The sequence below is a fragment of the Populus alba genome, chromosome 1, assembly GCF_005239225.2.
Source record: "Populus alba chromosome 1, ASM523922v2, whole genome shotgun sequence".
NCBI classification, from domain to species: Eukaryota; Viridiplantae; Streptophyta; class Magnoliopsida; order Malpighiales; family Salicaceae; genus Populus; species Populus alba.
In genome coordinates, this window is record NC_133284.1 from 3,576,902 (window position 1) to 3,603,564 (window position 26,663).

Genomic DNA, 26,663 nt, shown 5'->3' on the forward strand with positions numbered 1-26,663 from the left:
TGAGGTGGCTAGCTTCTGATGAGTCATCGACGTTAACCAGTGCAGTCATGCTTGACCGGATGGTTTTCGGATGTTCCCAGGAAGATGATAACGTGGATCAAAAAGAGGAAGGGTCACAGGAGTCTTGGGTCTTAATTAATCGAGGTGAACACTCACTTGTTAGCCAGGTGAATGCTCTAAACTTTACTCCGATCTGTGTCTACTTCCACAGTATAATCGTGATTCGGTAACTATGCCGATCGTGGATAATCCAGCTCGACTATCTTACTATATATGGCGGTATTAATGGGATCTCAATTGGTGGTGACAGAGTATGTGACAAACTCAAGCGGATGTTAGTGGAGGTGAGATTATTGAATTATAATAGGTAGTAGTTATTTTTTGAAGTTATTTTTATTATAAAATATATTAAAATAATTTTTTTATTTTTAAAAAATTATTTTTGATGTTAGTTTATTAAAACAATTTTAAACATTAAAACAATATTAATTTAAAATAAAAAAATAAAAATTTTAATTTTTTTAAAATCTGACAAACACGCTGTTAATATCCTTTCTTTCTCTCATGGCTACCGCCTAGGATATTTCAACCATTCAATAACATGCATGTTACGAAGGCTGTAGAGTTTTTTTTTTTTTTTTAAAAAAAAAAACCAATATTAAGTCATCGATCTTTTTATTCACCATGACACAAATTATTGTAAATTGAGGTAATGTAAATATGATTTTGCGCTTGTTAAAAAAACTTACTAAACATTTAATTAGGAGTATAAATATGTTTTCATAAGATACATTCGATATTGTATATTTGACTAGGGGTAAAATGGTATGTAAATTTCTTTTTGCTGCAATATAATTATTATTTTGCCCTTGGAAGCACAAAAAATTAATCCTTAAGTAAGGAGTTCTTTTGTCTTTTAAGATAATAATAATAACAAAAAAAAAAAGCAGTAAGAGTATACATGGATAAAGGGGTTTATTTATCATTTTTTTATTAAAATATTTAAATGGCAAAATTACCTTTGGAATTTGAAAAATCAAAGGCTAATTACAAGGGTGTTTTGGTCTTTTTAGATTTTTTTTATTCTTGAATTTTGACAGGATATCTTGTTAATTTTAGATTTAAAAATATTATTAAAAAAAATTATTGGCGCGTGACAGCCACCGCGCCATTCAAGTGGCACATGAGAGCCCGTACAACAACCAAAATCCTACTTCCACCTCGACGTTAGGAGTGATGCGTCATTCTATTTTTGGCGGTATGACATATGCTCACAAAGGAGGTTTGGTTAGGTTGAAGTAGAGGTTTTTATTTTTTCTTTCCTTTTTCTCTCTTATTCCCTAAAAAATCACCTTTGAAATTTTCAAAAAAACAATTGTGTCTTCCATCTTATTAATTTTGGTCATTTTTTTTTAATTATTATTTATTTGAATTTTGAATCTTTTTAAAGTTTAGATTCGATTTTTATTATTTTGATTGCTATATTTTTATTAGTATTTTATTTTATATTTTAATATTTAATTTGATTTGATTTGCTATTTAGATTAGATTTTCATTCTTGAATTTGTTTTTTTGTTTTTTTTTATTAATAAATGATGCCCGAGCAAGCTCTATTTCTAACTGTATTGGGCGGAGCCTGGAGTTTAAAAATCCTTGTCCAGACCTTATCAAAACCTTGGGCCTGGATGATGGGCTTTTAGCATGTGAACAAGTCTAGTCACAGGTTTAAAAGAAGGGAGCATATTTGGCAATAATCTTTAAACGGAGAAATACAAAAATAGTTAATTTTCGTCAGTCACGTGATCTACATGCGTAGTACCAAAAAACACTCTAAACGAAATCTAAATAGAAAAACTCTAGTGTGCTCTGAAAATAAATACACATAGATAGGTTATGAAAGATAAAATTATATTTAACTATAAAAAAATTATAAGAATATTTTCATCCAAATTTAAAAATATTTTTCTTATTATTATTATTTTTTCTTTGTTTTTTTTTTGTTTTTTATAAACATAAGTATTTCTAGAAAAATCAATCAATAATTACTATGTATGTGAGTGTGGTTATAGTTACTTTTTAAAATATTTTTAATTTGAAAATATATTAAAATAATATTTTTTTTATTTTTAAAAATTATTTTTTACATCAGTACATCAAAATAATTTAAAAATATTAATATAAAATAAAAAAAATAAAAATAAATTCAAATATTTTTAAAAATATTTTTAAAATGTAAAAATAAACCGTTAAACTTGGCATATCTAATTAACTCTTGCATAGAATTTGAAAATTTTGATGCGTTGGAGAATCCAAGTCCTTTTCCTGACAAGGAAATAATTTTAAGCTATAAATGGCTAAAACTTAATGTTAAAGATTCATTTTAAGATATCCTTATCCAAATCGTAACAAGTTTCATAGAACAAATTTGGGATCCATGTTTCCATTGAATTATGTCTTACCACTCTCCAATCCTAATGCACGGCTTCTGTATAATTATTGTTGTAAATATTTAATCTTATATTAATTAATATAAGTAAGTGAATTAGTGTATTAGAATATTGCTTAATTATATGCTTAATAATACCCATGCAAAGATAAAAGGAGTGATATCTTAAGTTTGAATCCCACACGTGTAGTTACACTGCTAATATATAAACAAAATTAATAAATTATAAGAAACATTTGATATCATAATTGCCTTTTAATATACCATCAAGAATTTTTAAGTGTTCCAAGTACGATTATGTTTTTTTGGCGTGTTTTAATTTTTTAATTTATTTTTATAATTTTAATATACTGATATAAAAAATTAAAAAATTAAAATATTAAATACACTTTTTTAATTAAAAAGATACATTCAAATGTGTTTATCCTAAAAAAAAATTAAAATTATATCTCGAAATTTATATAAAAAAATGCATGATTATTGAATGCACTATTATATATATATATTTTTTTTTTTTCAAAACATTTTTTACTTCCGAAAACATAACATGGTTAATGCCTTTTCTGCACTAATTAATTAAAATTCTTGCAAGAGTAGAAAATTAAAAAATAAAAAACAAATTTTAAGAATTGGCCATCAATATCCTATTTAATATTTTATGGTAGCTCTTATTTCTTTTGTTTTTTTTTTAAATGGCTGAAGTCACGTGACCAAAGCGTGCAGCTGCAGGCAGCAAATTAAACCCAAAAATCCACTCGCGCATTCACCTCTTTCTTTCTTTTAATTTGGTAGCTCTTTATAAATTGCTGCACCTGCCACAACCAGCCCACTCTGATCCTCTCTAGGGTTTCTTTCCTCCTAACAACGCTGTCGGTTTTGCATCTCCCCGCCACAATGAAGCTCACCGTCAAGACACTGAAAGGCAGCCATTTCGAAATTAAGGTTCAACCCACCGACACTGTAAGTAATTAAACCTTAATTATAATTCTTAGCACTGCATTTTTCTTTTTATTTTTTTGAGCAATAATATTTTTAAAAAATGTCAAGGTAATGGGTGTAAAGAAGAATATCGAAGACGTGCAAGGAAAAGACAATTACCCATGTGGACAACAATTGTTGATTCATAATGGGAAAGTCTTGAAAGATGAGACTACTTTAGTTGATAATAAGGTTACCGAAGATGGTTTTCTTGTTGTCATGCTTAGCAAGGTAATAGTTTTTTTTGTTCTACTTTTGTTTTCTTTTTTTCCAGTCTTTAATTTGCTAATCCTATGCTATGGTTTTAATGTTTAATTGATTATTTTGGTAGTTTTTTTTTTGTTAATATTTAATCCCTGCTATATTTATGTTGATGATTTTGATGACGTCAATGTGAACTTCCTCGGGGCTTGTATTTGGTGTTTTGGGATTTTTTTGTATGAAATTTAGGATGTTTTTGTTCGTGGCTTTTAGTGTGCGATCATGTATTGCATTACTGGTGTATTTTGATTGTTTTGGTGAACAATATATTCAGGTAAAGACTCTTATGTGGAGCTGAGAGATTTTGTAGTTTCCTTGTGAGTAAATCCAGTGTAAAATTAATAACTACCGATAACTGATCTCTTGATAGTATCCGAATTATTTGTCGTAGCTTACGGTCTTTAAATGTTTTAATAATTAGACCAGTTGAATTTCGAGCATTTCATCCAACAGCGTTACAAATTTGGAAATGAAATCTGTGGCTGTTAACCTGTAATTGACGGGTAGGTAATGGTGGTTAGATGAAAATTTGAAATCAAAGTTGTCTAATTATTACAACACTTAACCACTTTTAACTGCTAATCACTTAAAGAGTTCCCTAAGGGGCCCTGTTAGCCTTTTCCAATTAATATTTTGTAGAAACTGCATAGTTTTTGCAAGCACATTGGCTTGTGTTTATCCACATTTGTTATCAACATCATTTTTATGTGTTTTGTTCATGAACTGCATGAGCAGTTGTGGACTTTATGCTTTAATGCTCCTGTTTTTTGCTTGACCCTTAACATTTACTTCCATCAATCTGCTATCGTTACAGAGTAAAACAGCTGCAGCTGGGACTTCATCCACCCTGGTATTTTTCATCCTTGGTTTTTACCTTTCTCCTGGTAGTGTCTTGTTCTTGTATATTTTTTATTCTTTTTAATTAATCCCGTTCTTATGTTTATGTACACCAGCCTGTTTCTACACCACCTACCACCACACCAACTTCAAATTCGACTCCTGATGCTCCCGCACCTGATGCACAAGCACAGTAAGCTTATATATACCACAAATACCTTTTGTTTTTAACTATTCTGAAATAACGGAATTTATCTTTCTTATATAATAAATCTGTCATTGCAGGGCCTCAAAGAGTGCATCTGCTTCTGACACAGCAACAGCCAAGTACATGCTTTATCTCTAGTTGCATTATATATATTTTGGTTATTTTAAGACAATATGGCCATAATATTTGTTAGTAAATACACGATATCGATCTAGTATATGAAACTTAGTTACTGGTTAATTTCTCGGCCTATTTTGACTTGTGGACCACCAGTGCTACTGGTTTATATGTTTTGTATTGAGGAAGAATCATATACTTTGCCATGGAAATTTAGCAACAACCTCAAGCGGTTTGCATTGCTTATAGTGCAATTCTCCTTTTTCTTCTCTCAAACTCAAGCCATAATATTTGGTAGTAAATGCATTATACCGGTCTAGTAGGTGTAACTTAGTTCCTGGTGACAGCTTTGCTGTGGGGGACACTGGTGCTACTGGTTTATATGTTTTGTATTGAGGAAGAATTCTGTACTTGCCTTGGAAATTTAGCAACAACCTCAAGTGGTCTGCTTTGCTTATAAGTTTTCCCTTTTATTCTCACCATCTCAAGCCAAAGTTGGAACATATATGAGATCTTTAAAATTACATAGCAAGAAACTTGAAGACAGGATTTTATTCATTAAGAGGATGAGATTTTGTTCTGCGCATATATTCTTGTTATTTTAAGATATGTCCTCAAACTTCTAACCAGAGTTGGAAGCTCCTGTTTGAAATTACATAACAAAGTTACTCTTTGCTATTAGGGATGGCATGACAATTTTCCATACAACCATGCATGTTTCAGAGAGGATTATCAGCAATCCAATTGATTCAAAGGGCTTCTTATGGATAGTTCCATCACTTGTCAGTGTGAGCTGTCCTGAATATAAGAAGCTAAAGTTCATTTAAAGCATAAATCCTAGGCCCATGTAAATTTTCTGTAAAAAACCAGATTAGACATTGTAGAGGGCATGGTTTTTTTGTTTGGTAACTTGCTGCTGGTCTAAGTTCTGCCATCTTTTAGTTCTTGGATAATGTGGTCAAGGAGAGACAATATCTGTCAATACCAAAATTGATTAGAGTGGTCAGATGCGTGTTACCCTCCTTACACGGATTTTAAGTCCGTGTGTGATATTCTAAGGAAATCTTATTCTAACAATCTCATAGTATACATTTTCTTTTTATTCTCTTAATGTCGCCATTAGCATTTCTTGAAGAAAATGTTGATTTTTTGGTTCTCGATATTGACTAAAACCTACTAGTGCGTGCATGCTGTAAATGCCTGATCCAGCTCAGTTCGATGTAATTCTTGTTTTGTGTACAATTGAGGGCTAACAATCTGATCTTGTTGAGGGTGATTTTATAAAATTTACCCTTTTTTAAGAAACATGTTATCTATAATCCGCAGCTTTTGTTCTTGCCTATTCTAATGGTGATAATACTGTGTAATTGCTGCAGTGCACAGAGTGATACCTATGGTCAAGCTGCTTCCAATTTAGTTGCTGGCAGTAGTTTGGAGCAGACTATTCAGCAAATAATGGATATAGGTGGTGGAAACTGGGACAAAGAAACAGTTACTCGCGCACTTCGAGCTGCCTATAATAACCCAGAGCGGGCAGTGGACTACTTGTACTCTGTAAGTCTAAATCCTGTGTGTAGCCTGTAGCAATCGTTGCTTAGATTAGCATTAACACCAGTATTCTGTCTCAGGGCATTCCAGAAACAGCAGAAGTTGCTGTCCCAGTGGCTCGGTTTCCTGCAGATCAGGGCATTGAAACAGGTGCAGCTCCGGCTGCACCTGCACTTGCACCAGGAGGACCTAATTCTTCTCCATTGAATATGTTTCCTGAGGTAAAGCTTCAGATTTTAGAGGGTTTTTATCATGTATTAGCTGTATAGTGTTTGTTACTGTTATTCATTTGAAACCTGTCTGGCAGACACTTTCTGGTGGTGGAGGCGATGCTGGCCTCGTACTTGGCTCTCTTGATTTCCTTAGAAACAATCAACAAGTATGGTTCCTTACACCTTGTTGTTATTCTTGTATTGGATTTTAAATGCAATGCATTTAATGCTAAACCCATTGGTCTTCACATCTCACACCAATCTTCATGTGCATGTGCATGTGCTTGGGCCATTTTTATCTTATCACAAAAAGTTACTTCTCTTGCTCTTTCATGGTATTGGATCTAAAAATAGTTTAATAAATTGTGAGAAAATCATGAATAAAGGCAGGAAATATGTAGGTATGGATTTATAACTAAAGTGTATAACTGTTTTGCTTGATATGCTTAGATGGGTTTCGGGGTGGATACTAAATTTCATTTAATGCCAATTGCCAAATTACCCATTGATATTGCTTTATTTAGGATCTATAATGTTTATCAAGTTTCTATGTTTCATTTACTGCCTATTGCCAAATAACCATAGACACTATTTGATTTAGGATTTCCAGTGATTATCAAGTTTGTACGTTGACGTCAAATAATTTTGTTTTTTCCATCTTTGTTGCATTTTAGTTTCAAGCATTGCGTTCAATGGTTCAAGCAAATCCACAAATCCTGCAGGTACCTTTTCATTTCTCTTTTTTTATTTTTATTTTTTATGATGACATTTGTTGTCTCAAAGTTAAATCAGCTACTTCTGTTACAGCCCATGCTCCAGGAGCTTGGAAAGCAAAACCCCCAGCTTTTAAGAATGATTCAAGAGCATAATGCAGAGTTTCTTCAGTTAATAAATGAACCGCTTGATGGTTCTGAAGGGTGAGTAACTTAATTGGTGTATATGGTGAAATCTGAAAAGTCTTCTAAGCAAGTATCTTGGTTCATAAAAGATAAAGCGATCTGGCTGATGGTGGTTAATTAGGTCTTCATCATCATTTGAGTTTGATAGTTTTATATATATATATATATATATATTTCATATTTGCTACATAAATCTTTTTCCCATAATTTCTATGATAGAATATTGATGCCACAGTATGGCATGATCGGTTTTTCTCAGGGATATATTCGATCAACCTGACCAAGATATGCCCCATGCTATCAACGTGACCCCAGCTGAACAAGAGGCTATTGAACGGGTATGCCTACTCTGTTTACTCCGTTTCTGAACTGTATTGTTTGTTTGGTTTCTGTTCTGACACTTTTGCTGTTTTTCTGTGTTTACATACACTTATTCTTCCCCTGTTGTAGCTTGTGGCAATGGGATTCGATAGAGCCCTCGTCATCGAGGCATTTTTGGCTTGTGATCGCAACGAGGAGCTGGCAGCCAACTATCTACTGGAAAATGGTGCAGATTTTGAAGATTGATTTGTAGTTTTGATTTTATATAAGGGTCCTTGTCCTTGTGATAAACTTTAGTTTGGTAGTGTTTGGTTTACTTTATAGTTTCTAACTATGAATCCTGAAAATTAATTTTGATAATGGGTTTTGGAATGGCGTTTGATAAAAGCTGCCTTAAATTATCTCTTCATCTCTTGTACTCTCTAATGTCTAGCTGAAATATGATAGCGAATGAATTACTTCTCACAATCAATGGTTTGGATAGATCATGCACTTATAAGGACTCAATGCACTTTGATTAGGTGCACGTTGCTACCACTATTCCATTGCGGCTGCCGCTGTCATTATCACCTCTAAACTCCCTTCTCCACCACAACACAGGCAATTATCCACTATATATTCCGGCGTGCTCAAGAGTGAATTAGAATTTGGAAGGGAGAAACTTGTGGGGATCAAAAGTGCTCTCTATTGAGACTGCGTTCTTTAAAATTTCAGATGTCAATTAATTGTGCTTGGTTGATTGAGACTGCGTTCCTTAAAATTTCAGATGTCAATTTATTTTGCTTGGTTCATTAGCGAAAATTCAACTCTTTTTTTTAAATAATTAAAATACTTGATTTGTCAATATGATATATATTTTTAATAATTATGCACAAAAACACACAAAAAAACAATTAAATTGGAAGGAAAATTTCCTATAGAAATAAATACATTTTTCTATTCACCGCTATGATGTTTTTGCCCTTCCCAAGAAAATAATAAGCCCTAATTTAGGGTATATCTTGGTTTTTTTACATGGTCTGTTAGGCATTTAATAATTGTACAAGATATAAATATCTTGTTCATAATTTTTTAAATAATTAAGTTACTTAATTACCTCTAATTTTTTAAAAAAAGTTGTCGACCAAGAATATTTTTTTTTTCATTCTTTAAATATATAGTTAAAAGTCAACTTTGCCCTTTCCATGAAGGAAAAATGAACCCTGAACCCAATTGCCTTTTAGACCTTTTCAAATAGGTTTTATGGTGAATTTCATAAATATTGAAAGTTAATTTCTTAATTAATAAAGTTGTTTGATCAGATTATACCGGGTCAATTTTTTTTTGTTGGACCCCGACTTGACCTATGTCTTAAATCACTCGGGTCATAAGTGAAATTGTTGAGTCAGGTCAAGTTTTAAAAAAGTGATCTGTCAGGTTATCTCAATCTTATTATCTGATTCATAGATTTTTATGGTTAACCTAATTTGACTTGCTTCTCACTATCTAGGTTATATGTTTGTCATGCAACATCTTCATTTACTTGAGCCTAGTTTTTTTTATCCAATTATATACTTCCATGTATTTGTTTTTCTAGGTTATCGTGGTTATTTTTTTTTTTTTAAATTATTCATTTTACTATCATTGCCAATTTTTTTTAATATTTCCTTGAAATAAAACTGACTTATTCAACCCAGTTTGAGTTATAATTTGATCCTCATTCTTTTTAAATTTTTTATCCTTATGTTTAATATTTTTTTTTTTTTATCAATTTAACCATTTGATTATCGAATTGTTTTTTTCTTTAATTTATTTTTTATTTCTATTTTTACTCTTATTCTTTTAATTGTTATTTTTTATTTTTATTTTAGATCTTATGTATAATGATTTGTTTCAATAAGTAGTGTCATGGGTTTTAAAAGTTATCTATTATATAGTTTTCAAATCTGACACAAAAGTCACGGAAGTCGACTTGGTGTAAGTTCGCGGTCACGAGTTAAGTGGGACTATGATTATTTATGCTAGTAAATAATAATAATAATAATAATAATAATAATAAATATGTTGATTTCAATCGAATATTAAGTTGCTAAGCAGAGATAAAAATATTATTATTATTTTTAAAAAACTAAATATTTATTTTTATTTGAAATCAGGCTTTAAAGTTTTAATTATATTGAATCAATAAAATTAAATTTTATTTTACCAAATCAACTAATCAAGCATTAACTCAATATCAAAATTTATTTTTAATACAACAAGAGCCTCTCTTGTAAAACCAACCAAAACAAAATAAAACATTAAACTCAATTCAAAGTAAACTACTAAGTGAAATATTAAATAGAAAATAAAAAAATTTAAATGACAAAAATTCTTTTAAAAAAAACATTTTGGGTATTAACTGAGAAGATGAATCACATAATAAAGGAAATCGTGCTCCAACCTTTTCTTTTAATGTTTTTTATATGATTGTTTGGTGGGGGAAATCTAAAACATCTCCATTCCTTTTGAAAAACGTTTGGAAATAACTTCACTTATGCTCCATCGTTCTCAAACAGTGAAGTTAACAGTGCATTGTTGACGTCTCATTCAAATCATAGAAAACACTGTTCACCTACATTCATTGAAAACATTGTACACCTAGTGAATTAGAATAGAAATATATATTATTAAAGAACTCTAAAAGGCGCGGGGAAAGCACTGTAGCTTCCCCACGCCTTTTAATTATACTTAATATAATAATAATAATAATTATTATTATTATATTATAATATATATTTTTTTCCCTCTTCTGTAGCAGTTTTTTTTCTGTTTTTTTTTTCTATTTTTTTGTATGCTTTTGTTTGTTTTTTTTTTCTTGAGCTTTTTTTTTTCCACATTTGTTTCTTCTTCATTTTTTTTACATGTTTTTGTTTTTGCCCAAAATTAACTTCTTTTTAAAAAAAAAAAAATTTCAAAATTATCTTTACTAATTTTTTTTAAAAAGGCATGGGAAAGCACTGTAGCTTCCCCACGTCTTTTAATTATACTTAATATAATAATAATAATAATAATTATTATTATATTATATTATAATATATATTTTTTCCCTCTTCTGTAGCAGTTTTTTTTCTGTTTTTTTTTTCTGTTTTTTTTATGCTTTTGTTTTTTTTTCTGTACCTTTTTTTTTTGTTTTTTTTGTTTTGTTTTTTTTTTTTCTGGAGCTTTTTTTTTCCCACTTTTGTTTCTTCTTCATTTTTTTTACATGTTTTGTTTTTTTACCAAAATTGACTTCTTTTTTTTAAAAAAAAATTCAAAATTATCTTTACTAATTTTTTTAAATATTGAGTTAGTTGAAAATTTAACTATTTAGCTTTTTTAAAAAAAAACATTGTGAATTGCTATAATGTTCTCATACATTGTTTTTTTTTTTCTTTTTATGATTTATTTATTCTTTTTTTTTTTCAAAATGGTCTTTGTAGATTTTATTTTTTTATATTAAGTTGGTTGAAAATTTAGCTTTGTAGTTTTTTTTTTTTTTAAAAAAAACAATATGAATTGCTACATGTTTTCCCTATATTTTTCCTATATGGTTTTTGTTTTGCTGCAGTGTTTCCACATATTTTTTTAAAAAATTATCTTTATCGAATTTATTTTTTCAATATTGAGCTGGCTGATAATATAGCTTTGGCTTTCCCCACATGTTTTGTTTTTATTTTTTTTATTTCTTTTTTTTTCAAAAATTGTCATTTTTACATATTTTTTTTATATATAATTATTTTTGTTGATTTTATTTTTTTTTTGCTATTGAGCTGGTTGAAATTTTAGTTTTTTTTGTTTTTTCTTTAAAACACTGTAACTTTCCCCGCGTGTTTTTTTTCTCGCTTTTGTTTCTTTTTTTTTACATGTTTTTTTTTCTTTTTTTTTTTTACCCAAAATTGACTTTTTTTAAAAAAATAGTCTTTGTCAGGTTTTTTATTTTATATTGAGATGGTTGAGAACTTATCTTTGTAGCTTTTTTCAAAAAAAAAAAAACATTATGGATTGTTACAGTGTTTCCCCCACGTGTTTTTTTTTTAAATTATCTTTGTCGAATTTATTTTTTTCAATATTGAGTTGGTTGAGAATTTAGCTTTAGCTTTAGCTTTCCTCATATTTTTTTATTATTATTTTTCCCAAAATTGTTTTCTTCTTTATATTTTTTTTTCATAATTATTTTTGTTGATTCTATTTTTTTATTATTGAGCTGATTGATAATTTAGTTTTTTAATTTTTTTATTTAAAACACTAGATTGTTGTAGTGTTTCTCTACATGGTTTTTTATTAAATAATTTTTTTTTCAGAATTATCTTTTTTAATTTTTTTTTTTTTTATATTAAGTTGATTGAGAATTTAGCTTTGTAGTTATTTAAAACACTGTAGATTACTACAGTGTTTTCCCACATGATTTTTGCGTTGCTACATTCCCCACATGTTTTTTTTTTCGATGTTTTTTTTTCAAATATGTTTTTTGTCAAATTTATTTTTTTCATATTGAACTGGTTGACAATTTAGCTTTTTTTTCTTAAAACATCGTTGATTGCTACAGTGTTTTCCCATATACTTTTTTTTTGTTATGTTTTTTTTTTTTAATGGTCTTTGTGGTTTTTATTGTTTTTTATATTGAGCTGGTTAAAAATTACAACTGTAGATTTTCTTATGAAACACTACGGATTGTTATAGTATTTCCATGGATGTTTTTTTTTCCTTTCGTTTTTTTTTAAAAAAATTTGTCAAAATTATCTTTATTTTTTTTTTAATATTGAGCTGGTTGAGAATTATAGTTGTATATTTCCTCACAAAACATTATAGATTGCTACAGTGTTTTCTTAAATGATTTTAATATTTAGCTGGTTGAAAATTTAGCTTTAACTTTCCCCACATGTTTTTTTTTTTCATTTTTTTATTATTTTTTTTTTGCTTTTTTTTTTCTTCCAATATTGTCATCTTCTTTTTTTCATTTTTTTGTTGTTTTTTTTATAATTTTTTTTTGTTGATTTTTTTTTTAATATTGAGCTGGTTGAGAATATAGCTTTATAGTTTTTTCCTTTAAAATATTGTGGATGGTAACATTTTTTTATATGATTTTTTTCACAAATCCACAATAATGCACAAGCATGCCACAAGCCCGCGGCATCACGCGGGCATGTCACGCCTTTTACTAATATATTTACTTATTAATATATTATATTATTATAATTATTATATTATAATTATAATTATAAATATAATTACATTGTATTATATTATATAACTATTTTTTTCCTTTTTTTTTTCTTTGTAATTTTTTTTAATGAATTTTTTTTTGTTTGATTTAGTTTGTTAATGTTATTTTTTTTTTTGTTATCAGATTTTCATGATACGGATCTCGGATTTGATGGGTTAGCCTGATTTGACAAATTATTTTTTTCATTTAGTTTAGTTTGTTAAAGTTAATTTTCTTTCAATTTAATTATCAGACTTTCATACTTTCATGACACGTGTCCTGGGCTTGACGGGTTAACTTGGGTTGATGGGTTAACCTAGTTAATTCTGGGTAAACCCGTTATTTGATTTTCTATTTAGTTATCAAACTTTCATGATGTGAATCACAGGTTTTACGGGATAACCTGGTTTAAAGGGTTAACCCAATTAATTCATTTTTTTTTCCTTTTTCTTTATTAGTTTTTTCCTTTCTGTTGATTTTTTTTCTTTGTTTTTTTTTAATCAATCTATTTAATTATCACACTTTTATGACACGACCTTATATCTAGACCCACATCCAATATTCTTGGGTCTGGTGTTGCAGCCAGACTCACTTAAACTTGGGTCATGTAAGTTTAATTTTATTATTAATATTATAAATATTACTCTTAGATCAGGTGTTGCAGTCAAACCCAAGTTTCTTGGGTATAACTTTGCAAAAAAACCCAAAACTTTTAAATTTTTATTTGTTTTAATATTTTTTTATGTAAAAAAAATTGACCCGCGGCATCGCGCGGGTCAAGTGTCTAGTACACAAAGCAGGACGTGGGAAAATTACTGTTCATCCACACCATTGCGCATGCATTACAATAGTAATGCAGTGTATTATTATTTTTTTTCACCTTTTTTTTCCAACTTTTTTTTGCACTTTTTTTTTTTCATCACTAACATTGTATTACTTTCCTCTTTTTTTCCTACAATACTTTCCACCCAGGAGAGTAGGAGACTCAGAACTCCCTGTCTGGGAACAGAATAGGAGCAACCAGAGACCAGATGTAGAGACCTGCAGTTGCCCACCCAGTCAAAATACGAACCCAAACAGAGGGCCACCCCACATCTACCAGCTTTCCACTCTCCCCAACCGAGGTTGACCATCCAGTCAAAAGCATTGCAGAGTACATACTCGCAAGAGAGAAGATGATGTGGAAGAAGGTATAAGAATATGTGACTGGCTTAGCCTTCTCCTTTTCTTCTTGCTCACTTGGCTTGCTGTCCAGTGGAAGCAAAGGTTTGTCGGCACCTAACCCAGAAGCCAATGTCAGATTCCAAGCAAAAATTGTCATATCAATGGGATAGGGGAAGTGATAACAAAGTCTCATGAAAGCACATTTAACATAAGGTCCTAACCAAGAGAAAAAAAAAAACATCCGCAGTAAAGCAGGCAGTCTCAATTACCTCATATCAGTAACGGACATAATAGATTAAGTTTTGGAAACTTTCAGGTGTAGAAACATTTTTATTACATATCAAAAGTCTGAAATGTTTGCTAAAGATTTACCAGCACGGGGTGAACTTGGTGGGGAGAGCAGGGTGGTAGAGGATCCAGCACGGACAGCAGAATAGACTACAGATAGAACAGTTGTAAGCAGACCAATGGTAAAAGTACTGGTAGAAACAGCTTTTGAATGCCTGTGAAGACCATTGCACTCATATTCCCTTGGTTCGCTGGAAAGTCCGCTATAGCATAGGTACATGCAATACAAGGATATAACTGAAGCAGGCAAAACGCTTCCATTTACCTGTGTACCAAGAAAGTGACAGCCTATGAGACGGCAAACCAAGAGTTCTATTACCAGGAAAGAAGCAAGTGAAGCTATGCACTCTAGGCATCTCAAAACTAACATAACAAACAATAATTTGAAATTATCAAACATGCAAATAGAACAACTATATGCATCCTCATGAGAGAGAACTCAAAACAGGATTTTCTTTGACAAAGAACACATAAAATGAGCATGACACAGCAGTTTCTTTATACCTGCAGACCATGAGGAATTCAGTTGCATCTGGGAAATCAATATAAGTTCCAACATTTACATTATCATTCATGGAAAACATAAAGTCTCTCGATACAGAGACAATATTAGATACATCTTGCATTTACATATGCAAAGAGTACAGGACTCCAAAGTTTATTAACACATTGAAGAGAGCCTTTTTATGAAATAAAAATGGACTGGCCAGTAAAACATCCTATAACCATAATAGGTTAACGTGACTTAGAACTACTAAAAGCTTAAAATCTCATGACATTGGTCATAGGACCAGTGGTCTAATTGATCAAGCTAAATCCTGCTCTCATTTTTGTATCATTCCTGGACCAATTGCATTATTATTATTATTATTATTATTATTATTGGAGAATACATGTTCAACTGTAATTCTTGATGATTTGGATGAGAGATGATTAGCCATTTTTTTGATAATTTTGAAGGGTTACCCTGTTCAAACTACATTAGAATAGAACATATATAAACAAAACAATTGTGGCATCAATCACATCCCTCTTACAATGTATCAGTTTCACCAACATCTGTGACAAGGTAAAATGAATAGTCATAATGGTTGGATTTATTGGAAGTTGGAACACAAAAAGAATTAAACTTACTGCAGGGTGTAGTGCAATGACAGCAAAAACAAACGCGAAGATCAGGGTCATAACAATAAAGAAAGTGTTTAGTCCACAGTCCTGTCCAGATGCAGTGAACCAATGAAAGAGAAGTCCTGAGAAGGCAAATGTTCCCACATAACAGACAAACGACACAGCAAATAAAGCGGCGTACCTATATAAATAAAATTGCAAAATAGAATTGGTTAATCTGGTTGTGGAATGGAAACAAGAAGACAACTAAGAGAAAAGAAAGAAAAAGCAAAACTAACCAGAACTGTTTATCATATCCAACCCATTTGTCATTCCATCCATGAATGAAATCCAACAAAAGCACAACTTGAACAAGAAGAAACAATCCAGAGCCAAATTTGGAAATTGACTCTGCAAATAAAAAATTTAACTTGTCAGTTTGTCAGACAAAAAAATGTTTGACAGGAAAAGAAAGACACAGGAACATCAAAAGCAGACAATCAATCTGCCATAGCATGTCATCAGTTAGCACAAGTTAAGAATTTCAGATTAGGCGTCGCCTTAGCAAACATCATATCAATAATTCAAATTAATATCTATCAATGACCCCAAACAGAATCTGGAAAGTAATATGAACCAACTAACAGACACAATATAGGATATTCAAGTCCTAAAATAAGTTCATTTCTGTCACTCCTACTCAAATTGGCTAATACTTTTTTCCTCAAAGTAGTAGGTCATTGACCTGCAAATATATCACCCTTTAAGTGAGTACGTAAACAGAAACCTTTTTGCCATTGACATTCAGTATACTTAAGTCTTAACAAGTCCTCGAGAAATTGCATAACAAACTGAAAAAACCTCTTGACAAATGACAAGCCAACACACTTTGAAACAACAAAGCTACTAAACAAAACCACAATTAAATACATAAACAGCATCCCAGCAAGTCACAACCAATTACCGTAGAAGCTGACAATCTCATTCGGAAGGAAAAACATGAAGATCACCAAAAGACACCAGCAAACAACTTTGCCCATCCATCCGCCATGGTGCAAACTATCACGTGGGTCCTTCTGATTCTTCACACCAACCATCATAATAGCCAATATAGTGAAAAAAAGAAAATTCCCCAAACTAACACGCAAAACCGCGTCTGTCTCAAACCATTCCCTATCCGGCGTCTTATGAAAATGATTAATCCCTACCATTCAGAACCAGCAAAAATTGTTAGCACCAGCATCATCATCACAATTAAATTGGTAAAAAACAACGGGAATTAAAGGGCTTACAAGGTATTTGTTCCATGAGAGGAGCCGCAACTTCCCGGAGAATCCAGGAAACGATTAAAGACAAAGCAAAGAGACCGCAGTAGGCGATCCTGGCGGATCGTCTGCTAATCCCAGATACTACAGTCGTACATGCATTACACGCGCAGGCAGCGCAGCATGACGCCAGGCAAGAAGCTGCCCACATCTTGTTTTCAACAGTCTAAGCAAAGTATTTCAAAAAAATCAAAACTTCATTGAAAAAAATTAAAACCCTAATTTGAGAAGGAGAAACTAGATTGTGGGTACCTGAGAGAATTGGAGGAAGAGGTGTTCTTAATGCCTTGATTACGAATTTTTGTTTTCTCGCTCAAGAAAGACTGGTGCTTTTGGCCTCTACGGCGTGGTTCTCTGCTTTTCCGAGAAAGTTCGTTATGCTTGCCGTTGGATTACGTGGTTGTGCGGGTGAAGTCGCAATTTATGTACGGTAGGGATTATAGTTTCTTATAACCTTTTTAGTCCCTGTACTTTAAAGATCCTTACACGTTAAGCCCTGTACTATCAACTGTGCAATCGAGCCCTTATGATGTATAATAAAATCTTGGTAGTTTTAGTCCATTCATCTAGTTTCGTTTGAATTTTTCTCTTGGATGTTTTATCCTAATGGAATTGGAAAGAAGGACTGAAGAATTTAGATCACCAAATCATAAGAACACCAATTGCAACCATTTAAAAATCTTAATTCTATAAATAAAATATCAACTTCAATTGTTTTATCTTTACAATTTTCCTTGCATCAATGGATTATTAACTGGGGATAGATTTTTTTTTTCTTACAAAAAATACAACAATTTATGATTGTAATAAATATTTAAACCACCATAAACACTAAAAATATAACAAATCAACATGTCTAGGCTTTCACATGAATTTGAAGCCCTTGACCTTCATCTTCTACAAATTCCACTTATTTCTAACTATTTATCTAAAAGTTTCTAACAATTGATTTAAACAACAAAGAGAAAATTTATTCAATCTAAGTTTTTAGTTAAAAGCCCTTTTTTAATTTTGAGAGAGATAATGCATCTTGCTAGATTAATTTTATTTTTAGAAGTGTTTATTTATAATCTCGAGATATAAAAAATAAAAATAATAGAAATAGGCCTCCTTGTATTTTGTATTTTAAAAGGATAAAAACTCACTAAAAATTATTATAAAAACAAATTTACTTCATATATTTATTTTCATTTCTCTAATCAAATAAGTTTCTATTATTTTTTTTTTGTATATATTCATTTTATTTAGAATATTAACTAAACACACCCCAACGAGAATTCTTTCAAATATATTGGGAATAAAACATGTATTTATTGCACAACCATTTTCTATACTAAAAAAAAATCCAAGGTGAGACTTTATTGAACCTAGTCATAGTTAGTTTTAAACAATTATATTTTTTTATAATTTATGTGGGTATCCGGGCCAGTTTACGCGTACCACGACTAATTTCACGATTCATTGAACATCCTGCAAATCTAGTGAACATTTAATGTATCGCGAGAATGACAAGTATACATCGGCTCTTGTGCAATAAATACATTGTCTGTCCACGTGGGAGTACTAATCAATGATGGTATATGGAGGAGAGCCTCTTGTCTTTGTTTTGATGTGGAACACGTCCTAAATCCTAATCCGTCGCTTGAAATTTCCAAACGCCAACCTACCTAAAAGAAGCATAGCATGATGCTCTTATGGCCCAACTTATAACCTTCATAAAACCAAACCAACATCGATCGTACACAAAGCAAAGCCTTTGACGCCCAATCTGCCAGTCTCTCACTAACTTTTCACGTAGGAGTCGTCCCTTTTTTCCTATATAAAAAACGATTCTTTGTTTTTTCCTCTCCTATTTGAGGGCAGTGAAGGGAAGGGGAGTTGCATAGACGTTCATCCAAGCCATCTCTCCTTTTCACTCTCTTTTTTGCCGAGAAAAACGGAGAAGAAACAAGACATTATCGTTGTTACAAGGTAAAACGATACAAGCTTCTTCTAGAAAGATAAAAGCTATAGCTTCTCTTACCTGATTTTATTGATCTTCTTTGAACCGCAAGTTTCTGATTCTTTTCTTCAGATCTGATTGGTGTTTCCCAGATTTTTTTTGTTTTTTTTTAATGGATGTGAAATTTGGGAGCTTTATGTTTGATTTTTGCAATGTGGGTGTTTTGCTATTTGGTTGGACGTTTGTTTTTGTATATTTTTTTCCTTTATTAATGTGATAAATCTTTAGAGAATTTGAACCATAGCTAGCTGTCAATGTGAAATTTATTCAAATCAATTGGGATGGGCAGTGCTCAGATGGCCCATCTATGTGCAAAAATATGACTTTGATTCTTAATCTTGTCTACTTTACTGACTGGTTATAAGAAAAAGATCTGCTTTTTGTGGATGCTGATTTTGACATGTATTTTGGAGTTTCTCAAGTGCTCATTGTTGCTGCTTGCTCTGGATTAATGATAGATTGGTATTGGATCTATAGTCAGGCATTATGTGCCATTGCATTCGTTTCCTGTTTTCACGCAGTCTTATGACTCATGTCAGTGCGTGATTGCTTGTGAAATCAGCACTAATCCACAGTCATTGCTCTACACACAGCTCCCTCGCCGGTGTGCTCGTTATTACTAGATAGAACACAAGTTCATTGATATGCGGGCATTGTTGACGGTCTTTAATAAGTCGTTGTTATAAATGTCATTCCTTTTGGCCCACTTGGATCTTTCAATTGGATATTGTCTGAACAATTCACTGCTTAAGCTCTTTGTTTGTTGAAGTGCTTAGGCAGGGTATTTTTGGCCGGACTGATTTCTCTTGTAGTTTCTCGATCTTTTTTGTGAGTGATTATCGATCGACCATTGTGATAATCAACCGAATATGAAGATAAAACTTGTGGGAGGTGTGTCATGTGTGTGTTGCTCTTTTCACTGCTTAGGCAGGGTATTCCTGCACAATGATTCTGTTTATATAGCAGCTGTATGGATGGAATTGCCAAATGGTGTATGGGCTAGATGCCTTTGTTCTATGTCATAGTGGACTTGAGAATAGTTGCAAATAATCATCGTTTTAATGATTTTATCTACCTTCATTGTAACTTGGATGTTTTGTTGCTTAACCGAACTCAAGTGTATGGACGATGAAACAGCCTTGATTTCCACGTTGTTTCCTTTCTAGTGCAAGATTGATTACTTTGCTGATGCTGCATGGTGGTTTTTTCTCTTGCACATATGGTTATGTCTTTACAGTATCCTAATACCTCAATTTTTTTTTTCTAACATGCTTTAGCTTAGCAGTTCTTGCTATATTGATGCTCACCCAAAAGCCTATGAAGATGCGAGACTTAAATAACAAAAAGTGGAGATAGGTTATAGTTCCAACTCCTTGGAAGTAAACATTTTTGTTTTCTGGATGCTTCCATCACTAGAGGATAATTGTTGCTGTAGCAATAAACCACCATTTCGTTTGAAGTTCTTCTTCATTCAATGTTCTTCCTGTTTTTTACAAGTTTATATAACCGCCAAATACCAACAAGCAGCAACAACGATCCAGTGGCCGCACCTAGAACTGCCATTGCTCGCAAGAGAAAAAAAATAAAAAATTGTTAGATACATACATGCGTAATATTATCGAACAACAATCTATGTCAACAAGGTGGTTAAATTATTTTTTGGGTTGAGGTAACCTTCTGCCGTATATTTTTTTATGTACTTTTTTTTTCTTTTAACTATATAAGAGAAAATATCTATATATCCGTGCATACGAAGAATGAAAATTTCTTAAAAAGAAAAATTCTTAAAATAACACATGGAAGAATAAATCCAATACATAAAGATAAATAAATCAATTAACCTAATTTTTTAATTAACATACCACGTTTCTTTTTATTCCCACAAATAAAAATCATTTTTTTTTTACAAATAGTTTTTTTATTCTTGAAGTGCAAATGGAGAACTTTCCAAGTCAAACATACCGAATCGATTAATATAAAACATACCGAATCGATTAATATAAAAAACACTGTTCAACAATAGCAATGTCAAACACCTCCAACACGCAAAAAAGAAAAAAAACCATACAAAAAATTTAAAATTATCTCATATAAGTGGAAAAGCGTAATTATAGATAATTATACATTAAGTATCCAGTTCTTGTCTATAGTTAATTAATTAAAAAAAAGAAAGAAAAAGAAGGTGAAATTAAAAAGAACAGAATTATATCGTATGCCATGATTTACAGGAGAACCAAGGGTAATTAGAGAAGGGTAAAGATGTAAATTAAAAATTAAGAAAGTACTATATCATCACTGCCTCATTCTATCCATTATGGGGAGATAAAAAAGGCAGTCATTGCTATCACTAATGTTTTCTCGTAGCTTCCATTCCATTCTATCCAAACACAATTTATCCTCTAAACCAATGTTTCAGGTTCCTATAAATTACGAAGGAAAAAAGAATTAAGAGACAGAAACTTACTCAAGAAAGTGATCTTAGCTTTGTCGAGCTCGCACTTGTACCCACCCGGTACATTCACACATTTTGTCATCGCCGAACACCAATTTACCACGGGAATTTTGCACTCATCGATATCTGATTCAGGAAATCCAATGAGTGAGTATATATATTCATGTGATTGGAGCCATTCAAAAGTAGAATGATATTGCATGGTGAATTTATGCTTCAACTCTATTATAAAGCTTCAGTACTTCATTATTTTTTCTTAAAAAAAAAATAGATTAAATCACATTAAGCGTGTTCGAATCATACCAGTGCATCCATCAGGAAGATACGGATTGCCATCATAGCCATCGTTGCACCAACAAGTAGTTGAATTGGAATACAATGTTACTGTTCTCAAACCCAACCTACCAGAACTTAAGTTCATAGGGCGCTCGCAATACATTGGATCAGAATTCTTTGCATCAGAATACAATGTTACACCTTCAGGGATGTCAGTACCATAATACATAACCCAATACAGGATTACTGGAACATATTGCATATCTTTCACCACCTCGGGACTTGATATATTGTTCCGGAACCATTCATCCTCTACTATAAAAGCTACCTTGCATTGATTGCTGCCTTGATCATTAATAGGGTGCTCTGCGCTCCCCAAACTCGCGCTGAACACCTGGAGACTCGAGGGAATTGTGGTCTGGCAGCAATTGTTACCAGAACAGTAACTATTTTCTGTACTAGCACCGCAAGTTGACGTGCACCCAACAATTTCTGGCTCAATTCCGCTCAATAAAGCACGATTGTTGCAGCCCATTGCGGTGAAGATATTTAAGGAAGAGAAGGCAAAAGGACTTCCAGTCATATTAATGGCTGAGTTGGCACCTCTTCCAGAACAGCCGGAGGAAATTATTGGACTGTTTACTCGAACCCTACTGTCCTCAAATAAAATCTCCAAGACCTCTATGTTGATTCTGCTTAAGAAAGCCCTGCTGGGAGAATCCGCAGTTGTTTTGTTGCAATCAACTGAGAACCAGTCATTCATGTAACAACCTGTTCCTATTCCAAATGGAAAAGGGATGCTAATGTTTCCACAAGTCTCTGTACAATTAGGCCTCGCCATAATTAGTGCTGATACAGTTGCTATTTCAGGACCTAGAAATAGCAGGAAAAAAAATAGAGAGACACTACGAGGAATCATGCCTTCCCTTCTATTGCAGATTTAGATGCTGCTGGAGATTAATAATGGAAGGGGAGACAGAGAGAGAGAGGGGAAAGATCTTTCGTTGCTGCCTATATTTGTAAGGAAAAAAAATACTAATTGAGACAGAGAAGACTGCCTTGAAAGAGTAAACGAACTGTCCAAATCATTTGAAGCAAATTGAATGAAAAGTTCTCTCTCAATCTATCTATATATATAATATGGTGGCCTTCCATATTTTTAATTCGAGTAGTCGTAGGATGTTTCTTCCCAACTTCCAAGCTTCGATTAATAATGTATAAATTCCACAAGACTATAAATTAAGATTCTCAAATTGATGAGTGATGGTGACTTTCGTCTAACCAATTCAAAGACGATTAGTCCAAAACTAAAGAGAATAGCGTGTAGACGACGATTAAATCAATTTTTTTTATAGAAAATCTATATCATGGAGAAACTTAACCGAAATTTCCAACGTGAAATCTCAAACTTAAGTTATTGGGCTTAGTGTTTCTGTGTGGACCCTAATCCTCATATTTTTCTCTCCTCCTTTATTACAGCAGAAGTTGACATCGAACGACATTATTCTTTGACAAAATTAATTTAAAAACTATTGACTTGCAAAATCAGCATAATTCACACCCTCATGATAAAGCATATTACATGTTTATATGTTTAATTCACATCAAAATAGTAACAAAAGAAACAACAGGAAAATAAAAGTATTTTTATGCCTTCTTAAATCACCATGTTTTATCACATGAGATGATGGAGTCCGGCCACTGTCAAAATCACCCGTATCCCAGTCATTGCTTGCATCATTCATGACGTTTTTTTTTTTCCCTTCATATTTTACAGTTTTGTTGAATATTTGGCTCCTTTTGAGACAGTCCAATTATCCCATTCAAGGTCGACTTTTCCCATTCAAATTCAAGCATCTTTTTGCAATATGAGCAACAAAGATAACTTCTGCGTTTTGATAGCACTCCTTAACTCTAACATCAAGAATATCAAAGAGTTTATTATCTTCCATCAACATAATCAAATGCATGGCTAGACTTCTACTTTCTGTTAAGGACTTGCACAAAATAGATAGATCTGCTGTGACGTTTCGCAAAACAGAGTATCAAATACTTTTCCTCAACATTATGGGATCCCATATAAAAGGAAATAAAATCAAGGGATCTAAAAAAACAAAAAGAGCTAAATCTCTTCCATGATTATGCAATTTAGTCCTTGATGTTTGCAAGAAAAGAGGCTCAACACTTGTCTAGTGTTCAAATCCAGTCCCAATAGCTTTAATATTTTTTAATTCAATTTAATTTCATTTTCTCTTTCTAAATGGAGCATCAACCAAGATTCAGTTTAATTTCCTGACGTCGTGAGCATCCAACACTAAGCCCTTTTAGGTTATACAACCCTATATTACAGAGAAACATGTCAATCACACAAGGAACTTTCTATTCAAACAAATAATTTATTCAATTTAACAAAATTCCAGCTGAGTCCGTCCTACACGGGAGCTCTAAATTTTATCCTATGTTAGTATTTGTATGCATAACGACAACTCAAACCACATTTGGTGCACACAATCAGTTCTTAGGCAAATTCAGTCTTACTACTAAAAGAACTTCAATCACAATTAATCTCCACATTCATGTAAAGTAGAATTCATAATATTGCTTGCGATTTATATCATTAATTTATTTTTACATAATTAACATATATTAAAAGGTCTTGACATTTCATTGTAGCAATTAATAATGAAATAATTTGGCCTTTTACAATATGGTCCTCAAAGATTTTTTTTTTGCAATTGCATCCTCTAATATTAGGTTTAATAGATATTAGACTTTATAATTTGTTTTGATTTATATTTTATGGGGTTATTCTGGTTTTATAATCCAAGTTTGACAGGTTAACCCAGGTTGGCTCGAGTACTTTTTTTGTTCTATTTTTTAATTGATTTGTTTCTCGACTTCATCCTTCAATATTTGGTTGATTGAGAATTTAGCTTGTAACAACTTAAAAATATTAATTATTAACCTATGCATCAAGTTTAGTTACATGACATAAAGTAATAATTATAAAATTCTACCTAATAACAAAAGCTATGCAATCCCAACAACAAAATCAATGTTGTGGTGGCGTGTAATATGAACTTGCAATACATAGTAATGCAAATAATGAATAAGAGCAGGTGACTATTCTTTACCCTTACATTCTATACTAAAACTTAGGTACATACACAATTACCATAATTTCATTTCATTTTACTTATTTATTTTAAACTATAACTCCATCATTTCAGTATCACATATAAGTCCTCGTCATTGTAGCCGACTTTAAGTCTATTTAGCTAGTCTTTATCATTGTCATAACCCATTTTGGATTATTCCCAAAATTCACCTTTTCTCTTCCAATAGTAAAAAAAAATATATTCGGACTAAGAACAAAAAAAAAAAATCCAAAAATAATAATAGTGAGAAGAGGATGTCAGAACGCCTAGAAAATGGCTAGAAATTGGTTAAGAAGGCTAAAAAATTCAAAGATTAAAATTTAATAGTATATTTTTTTACATATGAAGACCCTTAATGACAAGAAAAATTCAAATTGAAGAAGAAAGGTCCAAAAACAAATATTTATAGACTCAATTAAATTTTATTGGAGGTTTAATTGAATTTATGAAGGTTTTGATTGCAAGAAAAATTGATTTTTAAGTCAATTTGGTCTTTAATTAGAAGAAATTAAAGTTCTGGGGTTAAATTAGAATTTTTGAGAGTTGATTCGGTTAGATCAAGGGCTTAATTGCATAATTATTGAAGTTTGATAACCAATTAGAGACTTAATTGAATAAATCCAAAACCAAGGACCAAAAGAGAAAAAGGCACTGAAATCTGGGGCTTGAATTGAAGTTTGTAAGGGGTGAAATTGAACAAAGTTGAAAGTTTGAAGCCAATTAGGGGTGTAATTAGAGATAAATCACAAATTAAAGGACTAAAGCGTAATTAGCAGAAAAGTTAATGTTTATCTTCATCTTCAGAGAGCCTGCCCGAGAGGCCTCCTTTCCAATGCATTTGACGCCTCGTTTCTTCCCCAAATTAGATGAAACTTGAACGAAAACGATCCCCTGACACCTGGCTACACGATACTGTAAAATGTAGAGGCGGTGGCACCGCCCCAAAGTGGCCAACTCGACCAGCCATTTTTCATGCACAAAACTGACAATTCATCTTGCTACTTTGAGCCAATGGTTGAGATGCTTTCGGGTTGAACCAAGGGCTAAGATTTTGCACCAGAAGAGACAAAGTGTCCCTCTTCCACCGCCTATAAATAGATTTTATCTTCATGTTTCATGGGTGGAGAAATTTGGGTCCAAAGACAGCAAAAAAACTAGCCTCCCTAACCCAGTTTCTACTGCCAACATAACCTCTCTCTCTCTCTCTCTCTCCACCGCGGCGTTGAGCCGCCAACATCATCACCAGCGGCTTGAACACCTCCATATCCATCACAAGCAACCCCTCGAACACCTCATATAGTGAGCGCGCTGCCGAGCCTTTCTCCTCTATAACTTTTCTTCTTCCTTCACCAGCAACCAACACTAGCCACCATTCCCTCCACCGAAGCCTACTGAGCCACCGGCATAACCTCCTCGTTGCAGCCAAGTCTCCAACCCAAGTCAGCCTCCTTCCCCTTCCCTTTCTTCTTCTTCTTCTTCTTCGTTGGTCTCCATTGTTCACGTTGCATGTGAACAGTGGAGAGTAATCCACTGTTCAATTTTTTTTTAAAAAAATTTTAAATTCCAAAAAATCTTCTCTAAAAAAATTTGTGATTTTCTCGTGTATTTTTCTATCTATTTTGTGTAATATTGGTTTGTATTTTCATACCGTAAAGATACAAATTTGGTATTAAAATACCTGGTTTTCATCAAAACATTGCAAAAACTTATAAAACAAAAAAATATATTTTGTTTTCATGCATATGGCCAAGTCTCTCAAATATAAGAAAAAAAAATCATCACATCGTATTTTCATACAACA

At 32.0% G+C, this 26,663-nt stretch overlaps 2 protein-coding genes and 1 pseudogene across 3 annotated transcripts; 1 reads left to right on the top strand and 2 right to left on the bottom strand.

Annotated features, from left to right (window-relative positions):
- The first annotated feature begins 3,220 nt into the window (after window positions 1-3,220).
- On the top strand, window positions 3,221-8,228 carry LOC118053965 (ubiquitin receptor RAD23b). Its single transcript, XM_035065395.2, has 12 exons — window positions 3,221-3,406; window positions 3,494-3,655; window positions 4,500-4,535; window positions 4,639-4,715; window positions 4,808-4,849; window positions 6,224-6,401; window positions 6,476-6,616; window positions 6,703-6,774; window positions 7,282-7,329; window positions 7,415-7,524; window positions 7,766-7,844; window positions 7,957-8,228. The coding sequence occupies exons 1-12, from the start codon at window positions 3,341-3,343 to the stop codon at window positions 8,071-8,073; spliced, it is 1,128 nt and encodes a 375-aa protein (XP_034921286.1). The 5' UTR covers window positions 3,221-3,340; the 3' UTR covers window positions 8,074-8,228.
- Window positions 8,229-10,184: 1,956 nt separating this feature from the next.
- Window positions 10,185-17,385, bottom strand: LOC118053969 (uncharacterized). Of its 2 annotated transcripts, XM_073412295.1 has the most exons (8): window positions 17,227-17,385; window positions 16,942-17,140; window positions 16,614-16,853; window positions 15,949-16,060; window positions 15,677-15,851; window positions 14,567-14,807; window positions 13,992-14,308; window positions 10,185-10,420 (listed from the first exon to the last, which is right to left on the bottom strand). In XM_073412295.1, the coding sequence occupies exons 2-7, from the start codon at window positions 17,123-17,125 to the stop codon at window positions 14,016-14,018; spliced, it is 1,245 nt and encodes a 414-aa protein (XP_073268396.1). In that variant the 5' UTR covers window positions 17,126-17,140; window positions 17,227-17,385; the 3' UTR covers window positions 10,185-10,420; window positions 13,992-14,015. The 2 variants fall into 2 exon arrangements, with proteins under 2 accessions (XP_073268396.1, XP_034921289.1); XM_035065398.2 differs by lacking the exon at window positions 10,185-10,420 and having other exon boundaries at window positions 13,968-14,308.
- Window positions 17,386-20,288: 2,903 nt separating this feature from the next.
- On the bottom strand, window positions 20,289-22,785 carry LOC118053970 (wall-associated receptor kinase-like 8; annotated as a pseudogene).
- Between the last annotated feature and the right edge of the window lie 3,878 nt (window positions 22,786-26,663).

Excerpts from the sequence above, each read along its gene's own strand:
- LOC118053965 (XM_035065395.2), top strand. The coding sequence starts at position 3,341 with ATGAAGCTCACCGTCAAGACACTGAAAGGCAGCCATTTCGAAATTAAG. Across the intron at positions 4,536-4,638 it reads CTGGGACTTCATCCACCCTG|CCTGTTTCTACACCACCTAC; the intron begins GTATTTTTCATC and ends TATGTACACCAG. Across the intron at positions 7,525-7,765 it reads CCGCTTGATGGTTCTGAAGG|GGATATATTCGATCAACCTG; the intron begins GTGAGTAACTTA and ends GGTTTTTCTCAG.
- LOC118053969 (XM_073412295.1), bottom strand. The coding sequence starts at position 17,125 with ATGTGGGCAGCTTCTTGCCTGGCGTCATGCTGCGCTGCCTGCGCGTGT. Across the intron at positions 16,061-16,613 it reads TGAGATTGTCAGCTTCTACG|AGTCAATTTCCAAATTTGGC; the intron begins GTAATTGGTTGT and ends TTTTATTTGCAG. Across the intron at positions 14,309-14,566 it reads ACCAAGTTCACCCCGTGCTG|GTGCCGACAAACCTTTGCTT; the intron begins GTAAATCTTTAG and ends CTTCTGGGTTAG.